The 20346-nt window shown below is 48.1% G+C and overlaps 1 protein-coding gene across 2 annotated transcripts in view; it reads right to left on the bottom strand.

The window, feature by feature from the left end:
• The window catches only part of LOC137419324 (thioredoxin-like), a 274666-nt gene that overhangs the window by 221536 nt on the left and 32784 nt on the right, over positions 1-20346 (bottom strand). For both annotated transcript variants that reach the window (XM_078781864.1, XM_078781866.1), the window contains exon 3: positions 327-386. In XM_078781864.1, coding sequence (XP_078637990.1) covers positions 327-386 — 60 coding nt within the window. The remainder of the gene's footprint in view (positions 1-326; positions 387-20346) is intronic.

The following is a 20346-nucleotide window of genomic DNA, read 5'->3' on the forward strand; positions in this document are numbered from 1 at the left end:
ACAAGAGGGAAACTTGCTTTGTAATACATGTCCCCTAACGCTCCCAATGAATGTTCTTGTTCCAAGCAAAAAGGGGACAACTCCGTGAAAAATTGATGAAACGCCCCAAAACTGAAACTTGTTCTGTAACTTATCATAATAAAGCCATGCACTAAGTTGCAGTTGAATATGTTAAAGGGTATGGAAAACAAAAGTCCAGAAAACCACAGGAGGGATAGAAAGATGGACAGACAGACGGAGAGCAAACCTAAAGCCCCCTCCGAGAAAGGGGATAATAAGGATAAACCCACACTCTAAACCACACCCCACCCCTCCCCACAATTTACCGCAGCAACATCCACGTCGACCACACAGAAGATGACATCCTGGTGCTGTGAAGACAACTCCTGAAAAAAAAGGAATGGTAAAATTAATGGTTTTACATAATATACAGGTTTGTGAAATTTAGGGCAGCTTCTGGATAGTGAACCATCTCACATTAACGATCAGTTTAACTTGTGATCTGGATGTAGATGCCCCTAGTAACTAGAACTGCACTCGGAAGAGTGGGGTTGGGGTTGCTTGGTTTCTTAGATAATTGTTTTATCATTTCTTTTTGATCAGGAACCGTGAGTGATTATTTAATTACATATCAATCAATTCGCTTTAAGTCTCATGATTCCTTTAGTCTGCACACAAATAATGTGCAACTCCCCTGTAATACGGTGTAAATCTTGCGCCGATCAGCAAGGCTGGTTCATAGAACACAAGTACAAATAAACTTTTATTTTGAATCTAAAATAAAATGAAATTCTAACACAAAGCTGTGATAACAATACGTTTAAAAATTATGCAATTTTAACTCAACACCAATTTTCGTAAGATAATACAGAATACCGTATCATCCTTCAAGCTTAAACTCCGAGCAGTTAAAAAGGCGACTATTTCCAGGATCAAGACGCGCTTTGTCGACCACACAAAAGCGAAGCACAAATGGTTCATTTTCGATAAAGCAACATGACATTCGTAACATGAGTGAGCTAAGCTAACCTTTTGAAATTTTACTTGGAAGCATTCAATGAAAACTGTAATCATGTGCATTTGTGTTCCTAAAATCTTAACATTTTCTCTCATGAAAAAGAATTTCCCACCAGCCACGCACATCACTTTTAAGAACATCTTCCATACGTCACATGTAAACCACTTCCAGCCACACACAAACCACTTCCAGCCACACACAAACCACTTCCAGCCACACATAAACCATTTCCCACGAGCTGTGCGCACGACAGTTCTAAAAGCATCTTCCACAGTCACCCAGAAAGCTTTACTTGTGCGGAAACCACGCCGTTGACCATTTGCAGTTTTTCGCGGTTCGCTTCGACATACGCGGCTCTATGCTCCCCGTATCCGTGTTTTTTGTCAGCGTATTCGTGGTTTTTCACTGGATTTTTTTTATTTCCCACCTTATGAATCACATCCTGGTGTTGGCTTACTTACTTTTACTTTTTACTGGTGCTTACTGTTGGCCTGGTGCTTACTTTTTCCACATTCGAAATTTGCATTTATGTTTATTTAAATTATACAATGGACTACAAAATGTAAATGTTTCATGATATTTGTTATATTATATCACATTTATCTATCAATATTGTTGAAATGAAGATCAAATAGCTGTATGTTCAAATATGTTGAAAAAGTCAAAACTTTACATGGGGTGTACTTACTTTTTCATGTGACTGCATATATATTGTTACGGATCTCGGGGGTCGGCGCTCCCCTTATCAAGGGGGGGTGAATCCCCTTGTCCTTTTAGCTGGCCGACCCGAGTCCTGGAAGTTATAACGTCCTTCACGGCGCGGCGTTATGTAGGGTTTGCTGGGCCTAGGGGTTCGCTGCTACCTAAGTACCAGCGCCAGCAGGAAACGAGGGAATAACTCCCGCTCGAACCACGGATACAATGGAAAATGCGGAGCGGATAGCAATCCGCGATCCGAGCCATTAACAATGTGACTAAACCCGATTCTGAGCAGTTAGATTGTGCCACGTCTACCCAATGGAAGAAAGGACGGATGCGATCGGATGGAGAGGAAACCAGAAGGTAGGAAGAACAAAGATGGGTTTATTAACAAATATACAGAAAGAAAGAGGAAACAAAATAATGTACAAGAGAGCAAGAGGAAGAAGCAGCACACAGGGCAGTCTTCAAACAGTCTTACTCTAATGCCCCAGACAAACATACACACTCACATTGTAGCTGGTAGATGGTCAGGTAGAGGGTCCAGGCTCCAGTCAACTCCAGTCCAGGCTCCGGTTCAGCGGCGAAACCTGGCAGGCAGCGCCACGTGTAGTTGAACGCGACCGGACCTTATATATAGCGGGGGGGAGGCTGGTGTCCTGCGTACGTAATATCTGTACGGTCGTGCTAAACGCACCCTTTCCAATGTTCTCTAATACAAGCACGCTCTTCTTCAACAAGTCTCGTACAAGTTCTTTGAAATGCGCTCTCTCCCATCTGAGTCCTCTCACAAACAACAAACTCACACGGGGAGTGCCCATACACCTCCGTATCAGACCCGTTACGACCAGCGCTCTCATCAAAAGTCCAAGTTCGTGTGCTCAGTTCCTTTTACCGCCAACCTTCCACTCGAGTGCTCCACGAGAGTCCTGTGAAAGGGCTTTGCGTTCGCGCTTATATAACGCGCCACGTGATCACTCCGCGCTCCACAAAGCCACGCCCATCAGCGATGTTACCTCAGCCCTGGTTGGCGAGGGCTTACCGGCCACGCCTTTGATGACTGGATGACGTGGCCACACCTTCTTCTTGCCATTCCGCCCCTTTTCTCGGGCCTAACCGCGTGTCTTATGGCGGCGTTTGAGCGAGCTTTGAGGCACCGACTGTAGGGGCGCGTAATGGCGTCGCTTGGAGAGGGAGGTCGCAAAATGGACGGAACGGGGCCTACTCTTATTTGATCGACGCAACGCAGATTCAACTATTGGAAACACGGCCTTATCTAAAACACATATTAATGAAATAACTGAGTTCTATGGTGTCCTTCATGTTGCTTGTGGACTAACTAGGGGTGCTACCTTTAACCTTAATAATAATAATAATAATTCATTTATTTTGTATAGCGCTTTTCCAGAAGCCCAAAGGCGCTTTGACAGAGTGGAAAACATAATGCATAACAATACATGAAAACAACAATTGCAAAAAGACAAGAATCAATAGGGAAATATTTAAAGCAAAAGGAGGGAGAAGGAGAAGAGATAGTCAGGGGTTAAATGCTGTGGGTTGAATGTTGAATGCAGTGTTGAACAGGTGGGTCTTGAGTGATGTTTTGAATGTGGTGAGTGAGGAGGAGTCTCTGATGGTGTGAGGTAGTGAGTTCCAGAGGGTGGGAGCAGCGATGGAGAAGGCCCTGTCCCCCCAGGATCTGAATTTGGTCCGGATGGAGGGGGTCAGGAGGTTGGTACCAGCAGAGCGGAGGTTGCGGGTGGGAGTGTGTCTGGAGAGGAGGTCAGCCAGGTAGGATGGGGCCAGGTTATGGAGGGCTTTGTATGTCAAGAGGAGGATTTTGTACTGGATTCTCTGGGGGATGGGGAGCCAGTGAAGCTTGTAAAGGACGGGGGTGATGTGGTCACGGGTCCGGGAATGGGTGAGTAGACGGGCAGCGGAGTTCTGAATGTATTGGAGTTTATTGGTGATTTTTGAGGGTGAACCATAGAGGAGGCTATTGCAGTAGTCCAGACGGGAGGTGATAAAGGCGTGGATGAGGGTTTCTGCAGCCGTGGAGGAGAGGGATGAGCGGAGACGGGCAATGTTTTTCAGGTGAAAGAAGGCTGACTTTGTGATCTGTTTAGTGTATTTGTCGAAGGAAAGGGTTTGGTCAAAGATGATGCCAAGATTCCGGATGTGAGGGGAGGTGGATACTGGGATACCGTCGATGTTGAGGGCAAAGTTATGGGTGTATTTTGTGAGCGTTTTTGGGCCAATGATGATTATTTCAGATTTATCACAGTTAAGCTTGAGGAAGTTGATTTGAAGCCAGGATTTTATTTCAGTGATGCAGTTTGTCAGGATAGAGTGGGTGTCGGTGGAGACGGACTTGGTGGAGATGAAAAGCTGGATGTCATCGGCGAAGCAGTAGAATTGGAGACCATGACGGCGGATTAAGTGACCGAGGGGGGACAGGTAAAGGATGAAGAGGAAGGGGCCAAGAACTGAACCTTGGGGGACACCTTGGGGGAGGGGAGCAGTGGGGGATTTGCAGTCATTGATGGAGATGAACTGGCGTCTGTCAGAGAGGTATGATTTAATCCAAGAGAGGGCAGTGCCGGTAACGTTAAAGGTGGATTCAATTCGGGTGAGGAGGATGGTGTGATCGATGGTGTCAAAGGCAGCGCTGAGGTCGAGGAGGACGAGAATGTTGAGGTTGCCAGCGTCAGAGGAGAGGAGAAGGTCATTGGTGATTTTGAGGAGAGCAGTTTCAATACTGTGGTTGGAGCGGAATTCCGGATTGGAATGTTTCATACAGGTTATTGGCAGAGAGATGATGTTTGAGTTGAGTGGCTACAGCGCGTTCCAAAACTTTTGACAGAAAGGGTAGGTTGGAGATGGGTCTGAAGTTGTTTAGGGTGTCAGGGTTTAGACCAGGTTTTTTTAGAATGGGGGTAACAGCAGCAATTTTGAGGGAAGGTGGGACGATGCCTGTAGACAGGGAGGAGTTTATTGTTGCAATGATAAGTGGAGAGAGAGCAGGGAGGGAGGCCTTGACAAAGCTGGAGGGGATGGGGTCAAGAGTGCAGGTGGCAGTTTTCATTCCTATGAGGAGTTCAGAGAGGTCAGTAGGGGAGATTGGGGAGAACCGAGACAGGGGATGGCAGGACAAGGGGGGGCAGGTGGTTGGAGGAGGAGCGGGTGCGGCGGTGGTCCAGCTGTTGTAGATGTTGTCAATTTTGCGTTGGAAGAAAGAGAGGAAGGAGATGCAGTTGTCTACTGTGAATGACTGGGTGGTGGTGTTCAGGGGGCGGAGGAGTTTGTTTATTGTCGAGAAGAGTGCTTTTGGGTTTCCGGAGCCAGAGTGGATAATTTGAGAGTAGTAGGCGGAGCGGGCGCGGGAGAGGGCATCTTTGTAGTGTTGTAGGTGGTCCTTGTAGGCTTGGGAGTGAACTGTGAGACCCGTTTTATTGCGGAGTCTTTCAAGTTGGCGAGCACGCGTTTTCATCAGGCGGAGTTCAGGGGTAAACCAGGGAGCAGAATGGGTGAAAGAAACTGTTTTGGTTTTTACAGGTGCAAGCTGGTCAAGGCAGGAGGAGAGAGTGTGGTTGTAGTAGTCAGTGAGGTCGGAAGGGGTGTGGAGGTCAATGAAGGGAGAAGTGGACATTTTTTCAGAGAGGGTGGATGAGAATGAGGTAGGTGAAATAGCGTTTAGCTTACGGAAGTTGATAGTGCGATAATGCCTTGGTGTTGGGGCAGGGATGTTGACGGTCAGAGTGATGGCTAAGTGGTCAGAGAGGGTGAGGTCAGAGCCAGAGAGATGGTGCAAATTTAATCCAGTGGAGCAGACAAGGTCCAAAATGTGACCACGGATATGGGTAGGAAAGTCGACATGTTGAGTGAGGTTAAAGCAGGTGAGTAAATCAGTGAAGTCAGTGGTTATTGTGGAGTCAGTGGAGTCCATGTGGTTATTGAAATCACCAAGGAGGAGGATTGAGGGGGAGAGGGAACATAGCTGGGTCAGAAAGTAGGAGAAGTCAGACAGGAATGATGGGTGTGGTTTGGGAGGGCGGTAGACGACAGCCATGACTGACTGCGTGCGACCAGAGAGTTTAAAAGCCAGGTGTTCAAATGATGGAGCAGATGAGATGGAGATGAGGTTGGTCTTGATGTCTTGATGGTGGATAACAGCAATTCCACCACCTCGGCCCTCCGTGCGTGGTTTATTGACGTAGGAATATCCATTGGGTGTGGTGAGGTTGAGTGTGTAAGTAGTCCAGAGGTTGTTGCCAGGTTTCGGTGAGACAGAGAAAGTCCAGTTTGTTATCCAGGATGTATTCGTTCAGGATGAGGCATTTGTTGTTGAGGGACCGGGTGTTGAACAGGGTGAGCTTGATGTTGTTTTGAACAGCAGGGATGAATTCAGGTGATTTAGCAAGGGTTCGTAGGCAGGAGGTGCGATCGTGTGCGTTGCTGTGACCAGGTGCGCTGGGACGAAGAGTGAGAGTGCGCTGAGCCGACCAGTCAACGGGGATGGAGTGACCTGATTGCAAATAAACAAACTTACGACCGGAGCCACGGTGAATGTACCTGGGTCGTCGGAGGAGTCCATTTGATTTGATGGCAGAGATGAATGATGGGGTGGAGCGGGTATTGAGCAGAAGGAGCCTTGCGGCGGAGTACCGCAGAGCCATGCCAGGCAGGAGCAGAGAGACGAGACGAGGCCAAGGTTGAGGAGGTGAAACAATGGTCCCAACCCACGAGAGCGGGCCCGAGGAAACGCAGGAGCCAGGTAGGTGAAGCCAGGAGCAGAGCCGGGACCAAGCAGAGGGCAGGCAGGAGCAAAGAGACGATCACGAGGCCAAGGTTGATCACGGCAAAGCGGAAAATGCAGCGGAAATCGACCGCCGCCGCTACAAATCTAGATCACGGCGGGAAACTGCCACCAAACCGCTGCGATGGTCACAACCCACGAGAGCGCGCCCGAGGAAACAGCGAGCAGGCGAAGGAGCCGGGCAGGCGAAGCAGGGAGCAGAGCCGGGGCTATGCAGAGGGCAGACTCAATGGCCAAAAAATCCGCATGACCACCAAAAAAGAAAGCAACTGACAGTGGCCCGGTCGAAGAAGCGGCGAGCATGTGACGCCTGCGTCCTCTTCATACCGGACCGGAAGCGGAGGTCATATTTACCTTCAATGTCATATTTACAAGTGATGTCACATTTACAAGTGTGAGTTCTAAAACCGCAACACTGCAACCCCCCCCCCCCCTTTTTTCAGGCTCGTCCCGAGCCGAAACAAAAGGGACTATCTTTTAAATTAATGTGACACTTAGGTGTGGTTACCCTCTACTTTTAACCTCACCCTGAGTGCGACAGTTGTAACACTAGATAAGTCCCACCTGCTGCGTTGCATCCGATCTAACTGAATCACGCCCCTAATTAACCGAATTACGGAATTATTTTCAAACTAAACATTTAAGCCGGTGGGGAGCATTATTTACAAGACACTAATTGTTTACACTGCAACCCAGGACCTGTCTTTTGTGGGAAAAGAGAAGATGGTTTGAAAAGGGGAAAATGCCACTGCCATGCACTGCACCGATACACCGTACCATACGTACCCATTAAATGAATGCACCATAATAAAGAAATGCACCAATAAGCACCATAAAAGCACCATCCATGAAAAATGCACAAAACACATTTCAAAAATAATAAATGGTGTCTTCTTCTTCTCTTCTCTGCTGGGCCGATGTTTCTGGCTGTCTTCTTGCTTGATGTTATTTATTTAATAAAAAGGGCACACACCGCGTCCGCTTTTTATTATTTGTATGGCCAGCAGGGCCAACTCAGGTGGTCCACCTGCATGGCATAGATGCCACTTGAAACAGTGGTCCGCAAGCCAGATACCGCTGGCAACAATGGTCGGTCCCAGCAGAGGGGCCAGGCCACAGAACGTGTGGTCCATAAGTGGGGCCAGGCCACAGAACGTGTGGTCCATATGGTGCATCAGTGCAGGCAGGAGGCAGCAAGGGTGCGGGCGCACAACTGCGGACACCTGCACACTCCCCTCGGGCACAAAAGAACATGGCCCATGAGTGGGGAAGGAAGACAAGCAGAGTTAGCGTGGGGAAAGGGCGCAAGGGTACACATCAAAACAAGGTAATGTAAGATGAGGGGTGCGGCGGAGCGAGCCGAGAAAGCTCGTCCCTAGCGTTCGTCACCCCCCATGTCACCTACTCTACCCTTGCCCCTACCCCGTATTTACACAATTTACAAATTCGTCTCTACGTCTTGTCTTTCCCATCCCCTAATACCAAATTCGTCATCAATCCCTCCTAAGGAGGAAGAGATGGAATATCAACAATGTCTCCCCCACGTCAAGATGCGTCTTTCATTCCAAATGCTTGCACAAACTGGTGTGGAGTCCTGTCACCTAGGTGAGTGGATGTGGATGGTGCGAAGAGATTTTCTCCTATCTATCCTCTAAATGACATTAACTCTCTTTCAACTACCCGGGGTCTTGCCCTGCTAATTCATTGGCCACTTTACTCTATGCGGTTCGAAAAACCAATTCCCATTGACCATCCCTGTGGTGCCTCCCAATTTGGGGTCTCACTCCCCCGATCTTTCTCCCTGTGCCCTCGCACAATTTCGGGGCTGGGTCATGTGGCTCACCAGCAGGTCCGCTCACCTGTACACCTCCGCCACTGTAGTTGCCACCCGAGCTTACCTAGCTCCTCACCCTAACCTGGGGAAGGCCCTCTGGCTCCCTTACCCCACTAATGCCCCCTCTGGCTTCGGGCTACCCGGGTCCTCTCTCGGGATCCACGGGCCCCACTGAACTCTACTACATGGCTCCCAGAGCCTACCTGCGGCCTCACCTGGCCGACAGACTACCAGTGGCGGAGTGCCCATTTAACCATTCTCACTAACAGGCCACACGCCCAGCCATTTCACTTTACTCATGCACCAAACCAAGCAATACCTCGCTACTTTCAGCACCACAGATGTCAATATCCAACCAAATTTACCTACTCCCTCTACCTACTTTTAAACTACCCTCCCCGGGTATTCGTGAAGGGGTCCATCCCTCCCCCATCCACTCCTTCGCACCATGCACTCCACTCCACTCATTCCACACTCCTCACTCCACACCATTTATTCCACACACCTGTTTCCATACAACCCTTCTCTACTTGCACACCATGCAAGTCAATCACTCAACACAATGACACACATCCTCAATACTCCATTTATACACTTTCACACACACACACACACACACACACACACACACACACACACACACACACACACACACACACACACACACACACACACACACACACACACACACACACCTTTCACGAGCATTGCCTCATGCACTCAAATTTTCCCACGCTCAATTCCTCATTTCATCACGCTCACCACAAAGATTCTCATACACACAGCATCATTTAAACTAACTACTCCCTTCTAATACTTGTGCTCCCCATCCCCCCTTATACCAAGCACTCACTCGTCATTATCATCCAACTACTCTACTCTACGTCCCCACTACCTGTACAATGTCACTACTTAACTCTTGGTCACCTATAGTCATCTCTAGTTCCCTAACCATTATCGTAACCCTCCCGGGCTAGTTTGTACTGCCAATCCCCATAAACCTATAGCTCATGTGCCCAAAAAGATGCGATGTGAGGGATGGTAGATCTACCATCCCTCTACACTGCATACCATTCGCCATCACTATCACTATTCGTTCACTACACTTGAGCCTCTCGGTATGTTATTACATCATCAAAGCTCGGCTCCGCAAAGCCGATGTGGTTTTGTTTGAATGAATGAATTGAAGGGATATAGGGAGGGATAGACAGAGGGAGAGACAGGGATATAGGGAGGGAGAGACAGGGATATAGGGAGGGATAGACAGAGGGAGAGACAGGGATATAGGGAGGGATACACAGAGGGAGAGTGGTTTTGTTGAATTGATGGTTTTGAATTGGTTTGGTTTTTTGAATGAATTCGGGTGGTTTTGTCTACTGTAGGTTGGGTCCGTCCGGCATTCGGATTCAGGGGAGGAGGTTTTGTCGGGCCATGGCTCCAGGCACCATCTCGGCCCAACGCTTTGCCCTCCCAAGCGCGATGGCCCAGTCTTCCCCGGCCGGAGCGCCACCACTCTGAACCCTCCTCCTTCCCCTCGAACCGGGCCGATCGCTTTGCCTGGCGGGAAAACGCGGCACCGACCGTACAGGGCGGGGCCCGGCCAGAATCGTGCACGGCGCTCCTTGCAGGAGCGATGCGGCAATGATCCCCGCCGGCCCCCGCAGCACACAAAGCGCACCACACCCCGAGAACTCACGTCGGCTATACGTCGGCCTAACCGCTGCCCCGGTCAGTGTCGATGCTCGAGTCGCCTTCTCACATCCACACGCGACTCTTCCCATACTCACAAATCCCATACACTCCGTCAATTCCACCACCGCACTCTCTCTTGCATACCCTTCCATTCCACACTTTGTTAACACACATCCCCACGCACACCCTGGCACTCTCACACTACTCGCACACCCCGTTACAGGCGTTACATCCTCTGTAACAATCATGGGTGTGCACTCCTTTGATGCACACCCACTCAGTGCACACCGACCCATGGGTGTGCAATCCCCTGCTGTACACCCAATAACGCGCTCCCCAACCAACTCAGGTGTGCATTCTTGCACACTCTCTCCATCCATCTCACCCTCTGTGTCACACTCACCCTCACACATACACTCCCTTGTACATTCGCTTTCACTCTCTGTAATACACTCGCGCTCTGGCGCCATTCGCACACGTGCGCCATTTCTACTCACACAGCGCACCACGGACCTTCTACGAGCGCCCGGGTGACGTCTGGATCCCAAGCGCGCGAAAAATCCTCTCGCGCCAAATCTTTTCACGCCATATACAATCCTACTCACCTTGGCGCTTCCTCTTCTTCGCTCCACCACCTGCAAACTTTTCATTTGGTTATGCAGCACGACATCACGATGTGAATACAGACTTTGAGCATACTCCATTTCTTACCCCCGCGAGTGCTTTTCCAAGTCCGCTGTCTCTCCAATTTCCACTATTGCTTTGATTTTAATTTTTTTTTCCTTGTTAAGCTCGACGACCGCTGGCGCTAATAAAATCAAATTTTCTAATTCTGCGGTTGCCGGCTTCCCCATACCCCGGGTCGCGATTTCTATCCCGGTCCACCCGGCTTTGCTTTGCTCAACTTCGCTCAACCCGCGCTCCTCAAGCCGCGCTACCTCATCACATACCCCCGCAACCTTTCCGCCTGATCTGCGGTCTCTGTCCCTCCCCAATGCTGTTATTGCATACCTGGCTTCTCCCCTCGCTAACCCCTCGTTAATTTCTCGGGCTTGGCCACCCATGTCCTCCAATTGGTCCCCTAATTTGTCTTCTAATCCTCCCAATTTGCTGTCTAATCCCTCAAATTTGCTGTCTAACCCCTCAAATTTGCTGTCTAATCCACCAAATTTGCTGTCTAACCCCCCCAATTTGACTTCCCAATTGCTCCCCCATTCTAGTTTCCAATTTATTTATGTCCTGAGTGGAGTTGTCCCCCAACTCTTTTATTTCCTCCCCTCGGGTGTCCAGTTGCCCACTCATTTTTTTCAGACTATCCTCCGTTTTGACCATAAAGGCCATCATGTGGGTCATAAATAAGCCCATATATATTGGCGCTGCGGGCTCGATTCTCGCCGCACGTGCGAGGCGCCGCCATTTTGTGTGCCTGCAACCCCCACTACCGCACCTTCTTCATTCTCCTCCTCCATCTCTCCCACTTCTTCCCGGGGGCCTAGGTTGATTCTAACCCCTCTTCTATTTCCCCATTTTCCCCCACCGGCATCCGATCACCTTGGTTATCCATGGCATGATTTAAAATTTAGATGGTAATACAATTTCGGCCGCTCGTAATTTTGACCAATTATTTTTTTAGATATAAAAAAATTTGGTTCGGGTTCAAATCCCGCTCCCAGACACCAATTGTTACGGATCTCGGGGGTCAGCGCTCCGCTTATCAAGGGGGGGTTAATCCCCTTGTCCTTTTAGCTGGCTGACCCGAGTCTTGGAAGTTATAACGTCCTTCCCGGCACGGTGTTAGGTAGGGTTTGCTAGGCCTAGGGGTTCGCTGCTACCTAAGTACTAGCGCCAGCCGGAAACGAGGGAATAACTCCCGCTCAAACCACGGATACGATGGAAAATGCCGAGCGGATAGCAATCCGCGATCCGAGCCGTTGACAATGTGACTCAACCCGATTCTGAGCGGTTAGATCGTGCCACATCGACCCAATGGAAGAAAGGACGGATGCGATCGGATGGAGAGGAAACCAGAAGGTAGGAAGAACAAAGATGGGGTTATTAACAAATATACAGAAAGAAAGAGGAAACAAAAGGATGTACAAGAGAGGAAGAGGAAGAAGCAGCACACAGGGCAGTCTTAAAACAGTCTTACTCTAATACCCCAGACAAACATTCACACTCACACGGGGATTGTAGCTGGTAGATGGTCAGGTAGAGGGTCCAGGCTCCAGTCGACTCCAGTCCAGGCTCCGGTTCAGCGGCGAAACCCGGCAGGCAGCTCCGCGTGTAGTTGAACGCGACCGGACCTTATATATAGCGGGGGAGTGGGGGGGGGGGGGGGGGGGGGGAGGCTGGTGTCCTGCGTAAGTAATATCTGTACGGTCGTGCTAAACGCACCCTTTCCAATGTTCTCTAATACAAGCGTGCTCTTCTTCAACAAGTCTCGAACAAGTTCTTTGAAATGCGCTCTCTCCCATCCGAGTCCTCTCACAAAGGTGCGCTCTGTATCAGACCAGTTACGACCAGCGCTCTCATCAAAAGTCCAAGTTCGTATGCGCAGTTCCTTTTACCGCCAACCTTCCACTCGAGTGCCCCGCGAGAGTCCTGTGAAAGGGCTTTGCGTTCTTGCTTATATAACGCGCCACGCGATCACTCCGCGCTCCACAAAGCCACGCCCGTCAGCAATGTTACCTCAGCCCTGGTTGGCTGGTGAGGGCTTACCAGCCACGCCTTTGATGACTGGATGACGTGGCCACACCTTCTTCTTGCCGTTCCGCCCCCTTTCTCGGGCCTAACCGCGTGTCTTATGGCGGCGTTTGAGCGAGCTACGAGGCACCGACTGAAGGGGCGCGTAATGGCGTCGCTTGGAGAGGGAGGTCGCAAAATGGACGGAACGGGGCCTACTCTTATTTGATCGACGCAACACAGATTCAACTATTGGAAACACGGCCTTATCTAAAACACATATTAATGAAACAACTGAGTTCTATGGTGTCCTACGTGTTGCTTGTGGACTAACTAGGAGTGCTACCTTTAACCTTTAATGTCATCTTTACAAGTGATGTCATATTTACAAGTGTGTTATGGTGCATTCAGAAAGTATTGTCACGCGATTGCCCTCGGTTAATACCGTGGGATCGCGGAGGGCCAAACGAACTTCAATGGAGGCGTTTATTCAATGACGGATTTGACTTGGCAGCACGGGAGGAAGAAGGAAGAGGAAGAAGCACAAAAGCTCTTACCTGTAGCGATCTCACCAGCAGCTCCGATCCTGTAGGGAATGAACTCAAACGAACGTGGGGGTAAAATGTACAAAAATAAACAGGTTTATTTTACGGAACCCGATACAAAGGAAACGCGACGGAAGAACTAATTCTAAATTGGGACGTCCCCACACAGATTTCAAATACGAGACAAAGGGAGAATGAATAAAATAAATGTCCCGTCGTGTAATTGTGAATGCGAGCTTATCTGTCTGGCAGTGTAGCGTCGGGTCGATGTTACTGTTAGAGCGCGTTGTCCTACGCAGCTCCGGTTGGCGCGAACTGCCCGGTCCTTGGCGCGGAGCGGCCCTCGGCGCGCCCACTCGTCAGTGCTCAAACACAGGCCCCGCTCGTCATTCGCACACCAATGCAAGGCAGAGAATCGACAGCGTTCCTTCTCTCCACCGTCTTTCGAACTGCTCGTTCCTCCAACAGGTCCGAAGCAAGAGAAAGCCCAGCGCGAATGGACAGTCAGGAGCAAGAGGCCAAGGGAAGAGAAGCGAAGGGAAGAGTGCGAGGGAAGAGATCGCGAAGAGCCAGCCAGCGAAGAGAGAGCCAAGAGCCCAAAATGCCGGCGAACGAGTTGTTTTGTCACTCGCGGTTTGACGTCAGCCCTCCTCTCTCCCATTCAGTGCCTCATTTCTTGGTGGTCTTTCGCGCCTTCTGACGTCACCGGCGCTTGTCCTCCAATCAGCGACCTGCTTCTAAGTAGTCGTTTTGTGCCTTCCGCACTGCTTGGCCGAATGTTCGCACCTTCTGCACTGATTGGCTGAGGTGTCAACGGTCGGTGGCCAATCAGTGTGCCGCTTCCTTAGACCTTCCTTTCACCAATCAGTGGCCAGCTTCTTACCCCAACCAATCACACATTCTCCTGGGCGTGGCTATTGCTTGTTGGTTCTTCCAAAGTCATTGTGGTGGTGGGGAATTATTTAATGTGTGGTGTGCTAATGGGCCTATCTAATGTCTATGGTATGTATTGCCATAAGGGACACTGGGATGCTCACGGAGGGAATGACACACAAGGGAATTTTACCCATAATCCCTGTACTAATTAGCATGCCCCCCCCCCCCCCCCCTCGTAGCGGGGACAAAGATACAAGCTTATTTCGCCATTCGGGCTACAGAACTTATTACATCTAGATTCCCTATCTTGACAGTCGAGCACCTACCTATGCAGATCTACCTGGATCTAGATATTCCCCTACCCCAAATTCATAACAGTATTCAGACCCCTTCACTTTTTTCACATTTTCTTATGTTGCAGCCTCATGCTGAAATCGTTTAAATTCATTTTTTCCCTCATCAATCTACACTCAATACCCCATAATGACAAAGAGAAAACAGGATTTTAGAAAGTTTTGCAAATTCATTAAAAAGAAAAAACTGAAATATCACATTGACATAAGTATTCATACCCTTTGCTATGACACTTGAAATTTAGCTCAGGTGCCTCCCATTTATCTTGATCATCTTTGAGATGTTTCTACACCTTGATTGGAGTCCACCTGTGGTACATTCAATTGATTGGACATGATTTGGAAAGGCACACACCTGTCCATATAAGGTCTCACAGCTGAAAATGCATATCAGAGCAAAAACCAAGCCATGAGGTCGAAGGAACTGCCTGCAGAGCTCAAAGACAGGATTGTGTCGAGGCACAGATCTGGGGGAGCCTACAAAAAAAATTCAGCTGCATTGAAGGTTCCCAAGAGCACAGTGGCCTCCATAATTCTTAATTGGAAGAAGTTTGGAACAACCAGGACTCTTCCTGGAGCTGGCCGCCCGGCCAAACTGAGCAATCGGGGGAGAAGGGCCTTGGTAAGAGAGGTGACCAAGAACCCGATGGTCACTCTGGCTGAGCTCCAGAGATCCTGTGTGGAGATGGGAGAAACTTCCAGAAGGACAACCATCACTGCAACACTCCACCGATCTGGGCTTTATGGCAGAGTGGCCAGACGGAAGCCTCTCCTCAGTGAAAGACACATGAAAGCCGGCTTGGAGTTTGCAAAAAAGCAGCTAAAGGACTCTGACTGTGAGAAACAAGATTCTGTGGTCTGATGACACCAAGATTGAACTGTTTGGCTTCCGTCTGACAATATGGCTATATATATATGTGTGTGTGTGTGTGTGTGTGTGTGTGTGTGTGTGTGTGTGTGTGTGTGTGTGTGTGTGTGTGTGTGTGTATGTTAGCGCAGGGAGCTACAGTTGGTAGAATAAAACAAGTTTTCTTTGAAATCACAAAACGACACCAAATCGAATTAGTGAAATACAATACGAATAGTAAAAATATTATTCATGAGATCTTTATGTAAATACAGTACAATATAATAATTAAATATACTACAAATCAATGTTGCTAAGAATCAGTGGTTGCTAGGATATGGCAGCATGCCAAAAACCGTTATAAATGGCAGTTTGACATTCGAAATAGAGTTTGATCGAGAGGTAGGTGGTGTGGTCATGCTGTTTGGTCGATTGATGTATTTAAGGGTAAGATGTGAATGATTTAATGATATTATCATATTATAGAGTGTGTAAGGAAAGTTATAAATATATGATAACACATTAAATCCTATTGCAAGTAAAGTTGGGATAAGTGATGTTGCATTGATGGGTTGACTGACTGCCTGGACGCAACTGAGGTTGTGGATCCACTGATTTACCATCAATTGATGTGGATCCATGATCGAGGTTGTGGATCCGCCGTTTGGAGAGGTCCTGGGCTGAAAGTATTGAAACCTCGAGGAAGAACGGTGCCCAGCTGATGACCCATGCAGTCGGGAAACTAGTCAGTTGCTTACGGGTTAACGTTCTTGCTTTAGGTGGAGAAACTATGTTTGAGGTTCACAATTTAAATAAAGTTGAATATGGGATGTTGTAAAATTAACATCATTTACAACAATCCTTTAAATTATTTAAGTTTAGGAACAACCGATACTGTACAATTAATTAAGTGTGTGTGTGTGTGTGTGTGTGTGTGTGTGTGTGTGTGTGTGTGTGTGTGTGTGTGTGTGTGTGTGTGAAAGAGAGGGATAGAATTGTAAGGAACAGAAATGAAAAAACGAGATGTGTGTGTGTGTGTGTGTGTGTGTGTGTGTGTGTGTATACCCAGCCAGCATGTCCAGCTGGGGGCCATATGGGTCCAATGTGGGCTATCTTGTGGGTCCCAAGTGTGTGCTCCACATAGGCCCCAGCTGGATTTGTCCAGATGCACCACCCGGAGCTCCAACTGGGTTAGCCCACCTGGGACGGATGTGGGATTTTCATGAACTAGACCATGTGGGCAGGGCATGGGCTTTTTGTGGGATACCCCATGTGGGATGGGCATGCTCTTTTTATGGGCTACCCCATGAGGACAGGGAATGGGCTGTTTGTGGGCTACCACATGTGGGCAAGGCATGGGATTTTTGTGGGCTAGCCCACATAGGCCAGACATGGAATTTGCATGGGTTATACATGGATTTTTTCCTGGGCCTCATGTGAATGTAAATGGGGTGTGAATCAATACTGCATTAGCTACAACAACACATCTGCTTTACTACAACAAAACACAACAGGCATTTTAAGGCCATTTTCCCTGCTGGAGCGGGGGTTAGCCTTGCGGTCCCCATGACAATCTTCTCAATTTTGCCCTATTTTCTGCATCTCCCCTTGTTAACTCCCTTGCCCGCATTTCTACTTCCACCATCTTCAGCCAAGTCTTCCTTGGTCTTTCCCGTCCTCTACTTCCTTCTACATTCATTTCCATCACTCTTCTCAACCAGTCACTTACATCCTTCCTCAACACATGACCAAACCATCTCAACCTGTTTCTCTTCACAGCATCAATCACAGGCTCTATTCCCATCATCTTTCGCAGTTCATCATTTGTCTTCCTCTCTCTCAACGATACTCCACACATCCACCGAACCATTCGCATTTCCACCCTTTCCAGCCTTCGTTGCTGCTCTGCGTTCATTACCCATGTCTCGCCCCCATACATCATAACACTTCTCACACATGCAGCAAATTGCAGCATACACCTTTCCCTTCAGCTTCAACGACACTCCCCTCCTTGCCAGCATGCCACTCAGTTCCCGAAACTTCTTCCATGCACATCTCACTCCAGCAACCGTTGCAGAGTCTGATCCACCTTCTCCATTCAGCATGTCTCCGAGGTAGCAAAATGTTTTCACAACTTCCAGCTTCACGCCGTCTCCAAGATCCAACTCAACATTTCCTCCATCTGCAGCTCCCTCTGTGCACACCTTACACTTGAATGTAGCTGCCACACTGGTTAATGACCCTCTCAAACCACGACATTTTTGATGATCCCACTCAGTGCACATTGTACATTGAATGGAGTTAACTCCGACACCCTTCCTGCACACAGCACATGGCCACTTCCCAGTTCTTTCCATCTCACCACATACTTTACCACTTGCCATCAACTTTGTTTTTCCGATATTCACCTTCAGACCTTTTGTCTCCATACATTCCTTCCACTTGTTCATCTTCTCCTTCAGTCCATCCATACGTTCTGCAACCAACACCAGATCATCTGCATACAACAACTCCCACGGTAAACCCTCCTTTATGTTCCGAGCCAGCACCTCCATCACAGCTACAAATAGTAGTGGACTTAGTACCGACCCCTGATGCACTCCCACCTTCACCTCAAACTCACCACTGTTCCCGTCCTTCGTCCTTACAGCTGTGCGTGCTCTTTCGTACATTGCCATCACTACTCTGATCAACCATTCCTCCACTCCTAACTTCCTCATTGCCCATGTCACTACTTCGCGTGGAACCCTATCGAATGCTTTCTCCAGATCAACAATCCCAAGAAACAACTTCTTCTTCTTCTTCATGTACCTCTCCTGCAACTGCCTTACAATAAAAAGCGCGTCTGTCCTTCCTCTTCCTGGCATAAATCCAAACTGCATTTCGTCGATCTTCACTTTCTTCCTTTTATCCCCCTCTCCAACACCCTTTCCAATACCTTCATTCCATGCTGCAATAACTTTATCGCTCAATACGAGCCACAGTCGAGAGGGTCACCTTCCCCTTGTATAGAGGGACGAGGGTACTCAGTTCCCAATCACTGGAATGCGGCCTTCTTTCACCACCAGAATACAGATCTCTGTCATTCTCTTCACACCCCAATTTCCCGCTGCCTTCAACATATCTCCCACAACTCCTGTCGGCCCTCCCGCTTTTCTGCTCTTCATTGTTTTTATCGCTTCCTCAACTTCCTTCTCAGTTATCTTCTCTGCCGGTCCTAAAACTGGGTTACTCTCTATGTTGCCATCCCATTCATTCTCTGTATTCAACAGCATTTCCATATATCTTTTCCATCTTCCTTTAATTCCATCTGTGTCCACAACGATTTGTCCCACTTCATCCTTAAAGCAACTCACCCCCATCACATCACACCTCTCTTTCGCTATCTGCTTTGCAATCCTGAATACCGCTCTCTTACCCTCTTCCGAATCCAAGCTTTCTCCGAACATTTTCCTACATGCCTCCTGCGCCTTTGCTACCTCTTTCTTTGCAGCCTTCCTGGCTGCCTTATAACTTTCATGCTCTGCCTTTTCTGCCTCCATGCCCTTTCTGCTTTACTGTCAGTAGAAATATCGAATGGAGTCTATTTTTAGAGAGGCTTTTGCTTGAAGTTATCTTAAAGAACATCCTAACTTGGATCGGTCAAAACAAGCGAATAATGGTAAATATTTAAATAATTCAATGGTGTTCCTGTGGTATTTGAAATGTCTTGGAACATCTTGCTGTGGTATTCCTGCTTCCCGACTACCAAGGGTGTGAACCCCTGAAAGTTTGAAGAAGACAAGATCCGTTCACCCATCCCTGAGAAAAATGGTGACACACACACACACACACACACACACACACACACACACACACACACACACACACACACACACCTCTCTTATAGTATGTATAGATTTCCAAAATCTATCTAACTTTCAACCCTCTACATTGAACCATCATCCGAAGTATCATAAAAATGACGATTCAAGTATTATTGATCTCCATCAGGGTCGACAACATGGCTGTTGATTGGAAGCTGCAATGTTTCTTCAAACGGAATGATCCACTTCAGACAACAACAAACTCACGTTTAAAAACTGTTGTTGAACTGGTCTGGATAACACGTTGGCTGCCAGCTGCTGCATGCACTATCAGCTCTCACAACTACGGCATGGATATCAGAGTCCCGCATTCCTTGCTATTTAACAGAATGAACAATAAAAATCTTTTTTGTTTTACTCCACGTGTGTGCAATTTGTTTTAATTTTGTTGTTCATTAATGTGTGTGCCGTCCTTAGGATGGACGTTAAACTGGGAGTCCTGCCGCACAATCGACTCCAAGTTGTGTCTGGTCTGGGTTCCAATTGTGGTCCACATCCCTATTTCTCCATGTCACCCTCCACTATATTTTGTCACTCTTTCCTGCTCTTCGGTGTTTCCTCCTCTTTCTGTTCATTTAATTTTTTTTGTCTGTATCCGTTCTATGTTTCATCTTTTCCACGAGCCTAAATGCCGTATAGTTGAGGGGTGTGGGAAAGGAAAGGGAAGGCAATTTTCAAGTTGTGAACCATTCAACTTACAAACATATAACCAGTTCATAAATCGGTGGTGTAGTGTGTGTGTGTGTGTGTGTGTGTGTGTGTGTGTGTGTGTGTGTGTGTGTGTGTGTGTGTGTGTGTGTGTGTGTCTCGTTGGTTGTTATCTCCATTTGCGGGTTTCAGGAGGTGGAACCGAGTTTTCCCAGGACCCAAAGTATCCACCTCCTCTTTGGTAAGGAATCACAGTTCATGGACCAAGATGTTCAACTTTTTCAGAGTTTTGTTCCAAGCTCTTTTTTCAGGATCATCACCGAACCCCGGATTGCATCCAGCTGTAGTTCATTTGTGGTAATATTCCCGGGGATGGTTTTCAAAGTCTCAGATCTATGTCATTCTCTTCATCATTTCTGTTGCTACAATTATCACTGATACCGACCTGAGTTCCTGAGTACAATGTTCGA

Source organism: Myxine glutinosa, chromosome 1, assembly GCF_964187855.1.
Source record: "Myxine glutinosa chromosome 1, kmMyxGlut1.1, whole genome shotgun sequence".
In the NCBI taxonomy this organism is placed as follows: Eukaryota; Metazoa; Chordata; class Myxini; order Myxiniformes; family Myxinidae; genus Myxine; species Myxine glutinosa.